Genomic DNA, 12,507 nt, shown 5'->3' with positions numbered 1-12,507 from the left:
ACCAATTAATATATATTTTACTAAAGCTTTCTGTCATTATTTTGAACAAAAATACCATCTTATCACATATACACAGATTATAAAACACAATTATAAAGCAAAGAAGAATGATTGCATTTAAAACTAACTTCTGAGTAACTTTTACCAATATAGTCTTTTTAAAAATTATTGTTCTTCTTTTTGTAGTACGAATTTGGCATTGTGATATAAACAAAATTCTACACATGGAAATCAGAATGCTAAAACATTTTCAAATGTGCAAAAGTAGATGCTTTTGATTCAATAAACATAAAATTTAAATGTGTATTAAATTTGGTTTGGATTTTACCATACTTTATAGGGATTGTCTGCTGTTGGTTACTTCGTTACTTATTAATTTATAAATGCATTTTGTATGCTAAGAAATTCTGATATTAAGCAGTAAATAAATATTTGAAATAAACAAGCTAAAAAACAATGAATTACTTAAGAAATTGTATATTTCAAAGAGCACAAATTCCAGTTGCAATATTCAGCCAATGTTATTGACAGACACTGGCCTCAGCGGTGTCGCAATGGGGGCGGTGTGCTCCCGGTGCCACGTCTCCAGGGGTGACAAGGCAGTGCCCCACCGTGGTGGCGCAAGCAGCCATCACGCTGCCGCAGCTGCGAATAAAGGATCTTCTACATGCAGCTGCAGCCACGAGCAGAGGATCCCGACACTGTGCCGCCGGCAAACCGCTATGTAGTGCGCTTGCGCACATGTGTGCTATGTAGCGGTTTGGTGGCGGCACCTAGCGGTTTGCTGGCCGGGATCCTCTGCTCGTGGCTGCAGCCGCATGTAGAGGATCCTCCGTTCGCGGCTGCAGCCACGAGCAGAGGATCCCGGGACCCTGCCGCCAGCAAACCGCTACGTAGTGCGCTTGTGCGGCGTCGCTACGTATGGCGCATGCGTCGTACGTAGTGATGCCACACATGTGTGCTATGTGGTGACGCCCCGCCCCCAGGTGCACATCATGTTTGCCGCTCCGAGTGCCCGAGCGGCTTCCTCCGCCACTGACTGGCCTGGTTCACATGTCACATGATATCTTAGTTACAACTAGCTATGGTTTAATGTGAATGTGGTGCTGCATGCTTCTAAAAAGCAGAGATGCTTTGCTCTTCTGCTGCTCATGCTGTGCTTCCGCGAAACAAACCATGGTCTGGTATGTCATGTTGTCTAAACCTGGACTCATAATTTGTTTCCCCCAAAGTGGTAAGCCAATAACAAACCTTGGCTTCTGCTCATGGTTTGTTTGGATAAAAATAAACCATGAACTTGAGAAGCAAAACCACATCTTGTTTCACGGCAATGCGGCAGCAGCAGGAGCAGTGGGGGAGGAGGAAAATACCTGCCATTTCTCAAACATGCATTTGCATGCTACTATCTCACATTAAAGTACAGCTTATTTTATGGTTCAATATGACATGTGAACGGGCCAGTTTGTTCTCACGCAATGGCTATTTGATCAAGACTCAAAATCAACCCATGAACAAATGCATTTGAAACAAACACTATAAGCAATTGTTGAAAATAATGAAACGTCGCTTGTAGAAAGTTTCATTTTACCTATTGATTTTTGTCTTCTCACGGTACCTCGTGGTACACCCAGAAACGGGCCTTGGGAACTCCCAGGGACTGTTGGTGGCATCACAGCAATCCCTTGTCTCTCATACATAGACTACAAAAAAAGAAAAGAAAAAATAATTGTACCTGAATCCATAATTTAAAGTTCTGTTTCATTCTCACATATAGGCCTGGTTTACACAATACCTTGGGCAGTATGGTTCCATGTCTTCATTGTCACTTTCATGCCATTCTATCATCTATCTATCTATCTATCTATCTATCTATCATCTATCATCTATCATCTATCATCTATCATCTATCTATCTATCTATCTATCTATCTATCTATCTATCATCATCTATCTATCTATCTCTATCTTTATCTCTATATCTATCTCTATTCCTGACCATGTCAAGAGGGACAGATTGCATGCTGGTGATTGGGGCAGATGTGAATAGTGTGGTTGGTAATGATGTAATTTGGCCTAGGCAGATGAATTATATGTTACTGGTGCAGAACGGTAACATTTACAGGAGGTAGTGGCAAAATACATGCTACAATTCAAAGAAACATGTCAACTTGGCCATAGCTTTGATATTCACTTCAAATAGTAAGTGACAATTTGGGAAAAAATACATTATACGCTACACAATTTGGCCATTATTTTGAGACATCCAAAATATTTGTTTCATTGGATATTTGGGAAATTGGGCAGATTATTTCTATATTACACAGGAAAACGGCAACACAAAAAGGAAGGTTTGATAAACTAGTGAACTATGAGCTTTTGCTATGGAAGGCTTTATATTTGTACTCAACTGGCAAAAGATAAAGCCATTTCTATGGATCACAAGTTTATTTCTTACAACTGATCTTCTTCCAGAGCTGTCCATACCTGTCTGCCACATATGATGGCTCACAAAACCTTTCATAGTGGCATCAGGTGTTGCAAGAGGCCCTCCCTCAGTCACTTGCAGTAGCAAAGTTAAACATAGGTAGGGGAAGGATCTATTCAGAACCGGACAACTGGGATGAAGGAAAACCTGGCTAATGGTACCAAATTGATTTTTGGACTACAGTATGTCTAAGAACAGACATCCCCTTTGAAGAAAAGCACTTATAGGAAAGGATTGTTATCTTCTTCAAATGGTGGTATGTGCTACCGTACACATAGGTGACCAGAATATTGCAAAGTAAGAACTGAGAGTAGAAGCCATTAATGTAGAGCAGGTAAGGCACCTTTCAAAACCCTGACTTGTGTCTGAGATCAATTATTAGATCAATTATCCTGCACACCTCTCCTAAACATCTCAAGGTAGGAAAAGGAATATAAATAAGTAAGCCATAACATGCTACCCAGAAATCAACAGGTCTACAGCCACAATGTGCTAGTATTCAGCTCTGGTATGAACAATCTCCCCCCCCCCCCCCCGCAGGAAGAAACAGAAGTATATTGTTAAGTCCCCGTGATGCCTTGATATACATGGTTCCTTATGGAAAAGGTATGGGAATTGAGGTCATATCCACAGAGGACTGGCCAGGTGGTACAAACTGTTGGACAAGAGTATAGCACCAGACCACAGAATCTGTCCCTCCAAGGGTCTCTTCTTATACTAGGCCTGCATGACAGTTTCTTGTCTGCACCTTGGTATGTGCCACTTGTGTTGACGTCAAGCAAAGAGTCAGAGCTCCCGGGACTAAGGAAGTTTAGCAGTGCACCCAAGAATAAGCAGGAAAAGGAAACACTCTACAATACAATACAATCACATTTATTCAGAAACCACAGAACAGAACTAGAAACTTGTTTTCCTTGTTCTTTTACAGGGAGTAATAAAGAGATAACAACCTAAGGTATACTGTGAAAGGATAATGTCTTCTATTAGAAGACCTCACTAGTCTTCTCAGGTGACCTCAACAGTCCACAACACATTGACCTCAATCTTCTTTCCCTTCCTTCCTCACAACAAGCACTGTGAGGTGAGTGAGGCTGAGAGATTTCAGAGAGGTGTGACTAGCCCCAGGTCACCCAGCAGCTGCATGTGGAGGAGCGGGGACGAGAACCCGGTACACCAGATTACGAGTCCACTGATCTTAACCACTACACCATACTACCATACTGTTTTTTATACAGTCATACCTTGTGTTACAGACGCTTTGGGTTGTGCGATTTCAGGTTGCACACCGCGACGAACCCAGAAGCACCGGAATGGGTTTCGGCGCTTGCAAATGTCCATAAGTGCTAAATCGCACTTTGCGCATGCGCAGAGGCACTGAATCGTGACCTGTGCATGCTTCCTGCACGGATCACATTCGCAACCCGAGTGTCTACTGTATGTGATTGGGTCTTACGTTTTTGGCTGTACTGGTGTTCTTAACCCAAAATTAAGTTATGAACTTAATTTGTTCCAGATGTCTGTTCTTAACCCAAAACTGTTCTTGCACTGAGGCGCACTTTTGCTTATGGGGCCTCCTGCAGCCGCTGCGTGACTTCCACTTGCATCCCGGGGCAAAGTTTGCTACTAGGAGACCTACTTCCGGGTTACCAGAGTTCATTACCCGAAGTGTTCGTAAGGAGGACGGTACGTAACCCAAGGTTCCACTGTATTGTTATTTGGAGTGAGACAAAACATGAACCAGGATCATATACAATACTACAGATACCTTCAGAAAAATGCTGAATGCAACATACCAACAGCTAACTAGCAGTTAACAGGCAATGTGTAAGACCACATTTATGTGCAAGTATGTGAGAAAACTATGCACACAGCTAGAGATTTCTTTTGTTTTCACTGCAGTGGCTCACACTCCTGAATTTGCAAGCACTTTTCAATTTAAAATGCAACCTGTCTCCTCATTCCTCTCTCTCTCTCTCTCTCTCTCTCTCTCTCTCTCTCTCTCTCTCACACACACACACACACACCGACCTTACTCAAAAAATCACATTTTTTTTCATTTTAATGATAGATTTGGGACTGTCCTCCAGTCCAGAACCTAGATTCAATTCTTTTCTTTAAAAACATTCCCTAACTCCCCTCCAAAAAGTAAAAAATGCTTCATAGAGGAAGTAGATGCTAAACAGCTGGAATTTTACGCGAGAAGGGACAAGACCACTGAATAACATAAATAATTTTATAAGGCATAAGTAGTGCATAGAGAATAAAAGTGAAAATGATGATTTTGCAAATGAACAGTGAGAGAGATAAGAAGTGGGGTTCATTCCATAGCTTTACTGAAAGGCCAGCTCTATCAGACACCGCCTGTCCCTAAACTGATTCCATTCCGCCTTGTCATGATAATAACTACTATTTAAACTTTAAGAATTGGCCTCTGAATTTCCCCACCCTTCATCCCCTGGACACTTTTCCTTCTGTGCTGTTTCTTTTTTGTTGTAAGCTGACGGACAGGGACTATCTTGATTGTATGCAAGCCACTCCAGGAGCCTTTTTGGCTGAAGACTGGGGTATAACTTTTCTAAAGAAATTTAAAATTAAAAAGATTTTTTTAAAAACAATGGGTTGGGGATGATAAATTGAGGTGGACAGTCTCAATTCTTCAAAAATATTCTCAAGAGATTATGCTTCTGTCCTCTGGCCCTTTACTTTCTGGGAAAAGCTAAACATCTGCCTCAAGCACCTAAAAAACACAGAATCAGAAGTTCCTGAAGTGTTACTAGGAGCCACAGGATTTAATGCCATCTTTTGCCCTGCAAACTGTGACTGAAGGAGATACAGTTCAGAAACAGTATCTTTATACAGTGAAATAAACTGCTATCCCAAAAGCTTACTGGAAAAGGGAAAACTTTAGACTAGCTAGAAGTATCAAAGCCAGAGCCGAGCAAGACAATCAGAAGTTTCATATTTCTTTGGCATGCCTTCCCTGAGGAGGAGAATATTTATTATTCCACCCAACTGAGGTCATTACTTCCTGTATGCTGTCCATCACCAACCAGAACACACAGCAATCCAACTAACAGCAGGTCAGTTTCTCCCTTAATTCTTTCTGCCTCAGTAGGTGGGGAATCAAGAGTAGCGGATGCACACAACTTGTACAAAGCAGAGCCTTCCACACTAGTCGTGGTATTTGAACTAAGAGCTTCTAAAGTCATATCAAATTCTATGAATGATAGTATTTGTGAAATAGGTGTCAATTTGTCATCCTGGACAGAACATATTTCTTGGTCTGAGCAACATTTCTGATGGGAAGGAAAAGAAAGACACCATACTGCACTGTAAAAAAGGTAAAGGGATCCCTGACCGTTAGGTCCAGTCGCGGACGACTCTGGGGTTAGGAAGACCTTTAAGTTCATTATGTGTGATTCTGGGACAAGATCTGATTCAATATTTTGATCTACTTCATATCTAGATACAGTCCCATTGCACCATTACAATAAATCATGAGAAAGGTTTTGATGTTGATTTCAAACTCTGGAAATTACCTATTAAAAGGGCATTTGAATATACCATTGCTATGGATCCAGTTCAAGAATATGGTGTAACAAACATGAATATATAGAACATGAATATACCACACTTCTAGAGGTGCCTCTCATTTACTTCAATGGGACTAACTTCCAAGTAAATTTTCCCAAGAAATAAATCTTAATCCGTTACAGTGAGGAGTGTCATTCCAGAAGGTGATCATGGGCACAAGTCAGAAGAATTAAGGATAAGTGTGCAAAAAGAAAAAGAAGGCTTGGAGGATTATCCTCTACTATTAGGAATCTGGAAAGATCTTAATTTAGTCAAAATATCAGAACTCTTAAGTACATTTACAAGAGCCATTACTCACATTCATATCTGTAGCCGAGGGAAAGCATCTGCTGGAAGGTCGTTGTTTAATTGTTGCCACTCTTGAGTCCACGGCTGCATTGTCTGGAATTCTTGATGGCTTGGAAACTGGTACTATTTCATCAACTTTATCTGTAACACAGAAATATTTGCTAAAATAAATCTAATTGGTCCAAAGACTGAAAATCTAAATAATGCAATGTGAAATTAAGAGTTTAACTTTTTTTTAAAAGATGCAAATAAAAAGGGGATTTTGGCAATTTAACAAGGCAATGCTTCAGCATCGTAAGTCGTGCAAGCCGAGCACTTTTATTGTTGCTGCGTAACATGCATGCTTTAGTTTTAAGCCTGCATGCATTTAATGTTTACTTAGTGTGACTCGAAAAACAATCCTCTTCTTCAAACCTTCAAAATGTGAAGGGAAAATATCTATATAGAAATGGAAAGAAAACCTTTAGAAATTTTACACCTGCAGAGCACTATTCCACACAGTAGTCACTAGAATGCTAATGAAATTTTAGACAATAATAGGTATTTTTAAGTGCTCTTTATGCTATTACTTTGTAACCTATTCCTGATGTCAGGCTATTAGACAAAACGATTTGGCACTGCTATAACAGCACTTTTTAAAGTCTCTTAAATATGCAAATACTTAATTTTCTATGGACTTCTAAATGTTAAATGAATCATACTTAGGTCCAATGAGTCAAGTTTCAAATCTTCATTAGAAACTTTGCTATAAGCCTGGCAATTAATATCTCAGGGCTAATTCTCATGGCCACGTTGTTAGTAGCAAACCACTTTCTAAACTCTGGAGTACTATTTTCCTGCATTTGCCTATGAGGAAGTAGTCATGAAACATTTTGACCGCAAACTCAGATGGTGTTACTGTTTGCCACAAATGTTCAAAGAGTATGTTTGAGTGATGGCCATCAAACTGTGATCTCAAAGTCATAGTATGACCACTTCACTATGGACAAAAGGTAGGAAAACTAATCTGAGCTGGATAAATAAAAGCAGCCCGTCACAGACAAGGTTATGAAGAGAATCAGCCCTCAGTTTTAAGTGTGCTATAGAGGCCAACCACACAAAATTTATCTCTACTCTTTGTAGCACAGGAAAATTTGGATCCAATAGGCACAATGCAGAATGCGACAAATTACAAACACAAACCAAAATAGAAGCAATCGATACAAGTGATTTCCTTTTAAGATGCAAGAGGAATGTTCAAATCTAGAGTTAGGCAACAACTGGATTATAGCATTATACAATGGGTATCATCCCTTTGTATTTATGTTGAAACTGAGTCATTTTACTGATCAAAGATCACACATCAATTCATCCTCCACACTTGGAATAAGAGCCAACCTTATACTATAAAAAATTGTCCTATATTCTTTCTTTGCCACACCTTCAGTATCAATGTTCAGAGAATGCAGTCAGATTATATATAGATGCAGTGGTTTTTTTTAACATTTAGATTATCAAAGCAAAGTTAGCGAAATATTCATCCTAACCACAGGGCCCTGGATACTCAGCATATATGCATACATAAAAAGTTATGTAACAACTGGAAGAGACTCCATTGCCCACCAATTCCTTTTTTTCATCATGTCCGACAACTGAAGTCTTAAAGGCATCATACTTCCCAACTGATTTTTCTAGAATTAAATACAAAATACCTGCATTGCAAACTGCTTTAGGAAGAAAGAGAAACTAGCCCATTAGTTACCAACTCAATACAGTCACCTCAATTTTCTACAGACAGTTCCACCCATGCAGAGTGTTGAAATTAGAGATTGTAATTTGCTATGTAGAGCATATTCATCTCTTAAGAGTGTGGTTTAGAATGGTATAAGGGAAAAGGAAAATGGCTTTTAATGTAGCACTTCTAGTTAATTGCAGAGACACTTCCTGAACCAGAGCCCCGTGTGTGCTGCAATGTGCACAAGGAGCCCCTGCATGTGTGGGTTTCTCAAATCACAGCAGTGGATGGAAAAGATCTATGTGCATATCTCTATGCGTGTGCTACCAGAGATGCCTCGACCACTGAAGTGAATGGAGAAGATCCTGGGGCTGGGTGAGATCAGAGCCCTTGTGCCCACAAGGGATAGCTGGATCAGGGCAATGGTGTTTATAGGAATCACAGTTAACTTCTCTACCTGTGAAGAAAATTGTCATAGAAAAGCAGATTCTTAAGTCACTGAGAAGGCTCAAGATCTACTGCCAACATCATGGAACTGGATAATGCAATAGATTATTTGTAAATATCAGTATCTTTCAGTATTCTATTTTTTTTGGCCTGCTTTTTAAAAGATTCAAATGTGATAGATTTATACTCAATTTAGCAGAAATCTGAATTCTGTCTTTCAAACTATGACTAAACCTTTCCAATTTGCAGTAAAACATAAACCTTACAGGTTTCATATTTGACATTTGGGTATGCTGGTATATCCACCACCAAGAGGGAAGATTTTGTGTTATGCCTCTCTAGTCCTGTAAATGATGCCACAAACCTTTTGTGATCAACAGTGAAATATTTTGAAGATGGGAAGTATTTGTTACTCAATGTCTGCAAGTAATGTAATATTCCACATAAAAACTCATAACTTTTGTAACTGAAAAGACACACGTAGCCATATTTCTAGCCAGACAATGAGAACTACAGGGAAATAATGAATAGGCTTTGACAGATACAAGAAAAAAGCATGGGTATATTCACTTTGAAAATGATAAAAACCATGCATACCTCCATTATTTTGCAAGACAGTATTGGAAGTCTGATCCAAGCACTAGATCTGACTACAATATCAGTTTGCAGGTATTCGCTAACAAAATCTGATATTGCCACCACACATTAGGTTAGTGGGAAACTCTATCTTTTGTTGATCTTATTATTGTCAGCTCATTTCTCCTTGCCCTACAGCTTCTTCCACTCAAAATGGCAGGTATTACAACCCTTTCTAATGACAGATAGCTGAAACAAGTTGGAATGGGGAGGGGGGTTTGTATATTACTGCAAAGAATGAATTTTGTGCTGGTTTTTTTTTTAATCGCATACTGAAGTTGGGATACAGTAAAACCCAATGAATTAAATGTATTAAATTTAGGGAGGAAATCTGGACTTTCCAACAATGGTTGTTTGAACTGTAGTATATTTGTCAAATTCTGAATACCCCCCCTCCCCAATTCCATCACACTTTTAGAGTGACATAATGCAAATAAACACATCTTCATTATATTGTAGATCTAGGCTGATCTCAGGATGTTTGTGGAACTCCATGTATTTCCCTTTTCAAACATATTAATAAAAGGCTAATTTTCAAAGAGCTCTGCAGCTTGTTTTTGTTTAGGACTTTGAAAGCTACATTGGAACCTTAACAAAATCCATTGGACTGGGCTTGCGTTTCATACTTGCTTGTGACACTTCCCCTTGGTTGTTGTTTTTTAATGTAATTTTGTAAGAATGTGTATTCTTGCATCATGATTCTTACATGCTTCAATTTGAAATGTATTTATTTATAAAGGCATCTATATATACCATATTTTTCCGTGTATAAGACTAGGTTTTTTCCCTAAAAAATAATGTCAAAAATGAGGGGGCGTCTTATACATGGGGCCATCTCCCCCCATTTTCTTAAATCTGAGTCCCCCAAAATAGTCTTATACATGGAGGTGTCTTATAGACGGAAAAATACGGTATATTATGTTTAACAAACAAACAAGAAATAAAACAGGCACAGATGGGGCACAAGTGGTATGCAGGTGTGAAAGGTCATCCCTGACAGACCGGGTGCATTTAGAGTTTATGGTCAAGACAGCACACCCAAGGCAGCTCACCTCAGGACAGATACCTGAACCGTACGTTGTGCCTGCATGAGGGGTTAGCCCACACTAGCTGCATCTCACCATTAGCCCAGTCACTTAGCAAAAAGCAGCCACAAGCAAATATTTCACTAAGAAGCATATTATGGCTGGTTTGTACTGCAGCAAAATGCTTCTTGCTCTCAGGTTTTCTTCCGTCTGAAACAAGAGTAGGTGGAAGAGATGGCCCACATGGTCCACAGCCTGTTTAGATACAGCCACAAACTTGGATTTAGATATGGGCTTGATAAATATGCTCTCACAAACATGCTTTTTAGGGAATTTAGCTCCAAAGTGAAACTGGAAAGTGAAGCAGGGCCTACACTGTGCCTGTAACAGTGGTGGCGACCACACAACCCAGTTTGGTGGTGAAAACAGGATGATCTCGAGTACCACTCAGAAGCCACTCTGTATTCCTTATATGCATCTAGATGCTTTTGTGTCCCGCTTTTTAACCAACCCTCACAGAGGCAGTCCCAACAGTAATAAAAATGCTCTCCAACCCATGTGCATTAGTTATCTGCCTAGTGTGCTAGGACCACTCTTAGCATCAGTAAATGAGGTGGCCTAAAGGAAGAGGAGAGATTTTCATATCGTCTGCAATGCAAAGCTGTTATTTCGACATGGTGGCACAGAACGCAACAGCGTGTTATGACTCTTAAATTCTGAGAAGGTCTGGCTACAAGGAAGGCGATTGCTTTGATCTGTAAGTGTTTGTGATAGTATTAGGGATAGTTTCTCCTATAATATTTCTTTATGTGATTCACATATAATAAATGCATTGCTATTTTCCTCTGTTTCTAAATCTCCAAACTTCCCCATGGGATAACAATGTTGCTCGCCAAACCATCAGTTCAACAAGGAAGGAGCTTTTGAAAGTGTAGTTCATGTGCCTAGATAGGTTTGCTGGCACAGCTTTTGTACAAGTCACAAATGCTGCAATATAGTCCTGGCATGTTGCTTATTACACAACCCAGCCAAGATATGTAATTTCCACAAAATAGGCAAGAGATTAATCTGGTCAGACCCACAGAGGATAAGATTATTATCAAAAAAAGGCACTTACAGGCTAATCCCAACACCTCAGGCCAGCATGCCAGAAACACCAGGCAAAGACTGATCGAACACAATTTCTGAGGCGAATATTGCCAAGACCCACATACTTACCAAAAACTCCAGAATGCTTGCTCAGAGGGAAAGGGGGAAGGGGGGATAATGGAAAAAGAAAACTCAAAAAACAACTGTGTCCAGAAATGATTTGTATTTGTAAGAAAAGCAATGAATGTCTGGCACAGTGTAAAAAAATGCTCTCATGAAGCTGAAGTGAAAGAACAGAAGCAAATGTTCTTCAAATACCAGTAGCACACATTGTTAACAATGCAAATATAAACTACAAAATGTAAGACTAATCTAGTCAGCCAGAATACAATGTTAGCCAAATGTAAAAATGGTCAAGTTCTGCCACTCATGGCCTTATGGCTAAGAATTAAAAGGACAGGCACATTAAAAAAAACCCTTAAAAATACTATCACTAGTGTGATAAATTATTTTTTCTTCCCTCCCCCCTTTGCTTGGCGCATGGGCATGGGCAACGAGGCCCTTTCTGTTATGGCTCTCTGCATTCGGCCACTGCGACGAGGCAGTGTGGCTTGCAGTGTTTCTTGAGAGTCATTAATCCCTTCATCCCTTGGTAAGTATCCAGTGGGCATTGCCACTGCATCCTCACCAGTCCACGTTGAGGCACTCGTTAACTCAACATGAGGGGTGGCTCTTTGGGAGATACGTGTTTCAAGGACCTGTGTCCTTGGTTGTTTGAGGAAAGCTAAAATCTCAGACAGGTAGTTATGGATGGCTCTTGTGGATGTAGCCACAATGCCTAGCTGCAGCTCCATCCGGCCCATGGACTGTGACATGAGACCCATGGACTGTGCATGCTCTCTCTTGATATTTTCCAGCAGCTGTACAATCCTACTATTGGTTTCCATTAATAACCTCTCTCCCTCTGTCAGCTGAGTTTGCCCTCTCCAACCCCGATCCCTAGGGACAGGCTGAACACCATGGTGCTCTTCGTTCATTTCATCATTTCCCTCCACAGGAGAGTCACTCTCATATTGGGGAGTCCTACTGAGAGACTGATCCCCAGGAGATTGTATGTCCATTGTACACTGCGGAGTCCGCTCTGGTGTTGGAAATCCCTCAAAATCTTCCCCCAGGTTGCTGTGTGTTTCAGATGATGACAATGGCCATGGCCAACTCTCTGTAGTTCTG

At 40.2% G+C, this 12,507-nt stretch overlaps 1 protein-coding gene across 9 annotated transcripts in view; it reads right to left on the bottom strand.

The window, feature by feature from the left end:
* The window catches only part of SHANK2 (SH3 and multiple ankyrin repeat domains 2), a 330,073-nt gene that overhangs the window by 18,254 nt on the left and 299,312 nt on the right, over positions 1–12,507 (bottom strand). For all 9 annotated transcript variants that reach the window (XM_028728438.2, XM_077929335.1, XM_028728444.2 and 6 more), the window contains 2 exons: positions 6,377–6,507; positions 1,589–1,700 (listed from right to left, as the gene is read on the bottom strand). In XM_028728438.2, the coding sequence (XP_028584271.2) occupies positions 1,589–1,700; positions 6,377–6,507 (243 nt within the window). The remainder of the gene's footprint in view (positions 1–1,588; positions 1,701–6,376; positions 6,508–12,507) is intronic.

The sequence above is a fragment of the Podarcis muralis genome, chromosome 1, assembly GCF_964188315.1.
Source record: "Podarcis muralis chromosome 1, rPodMur119.hap1.1, whole genome shotgun sequence".
In the NCBI taxonomy this organism is placed as follows: Eukaryota; Metazoa; Chordata; class Lepidosauria; order Squamata; family Lacertidae; genus Podarcis; species Podarcis muralis.
This window is presented reverse-complemented; position numbering and strand designations above follow the sequence as displayed.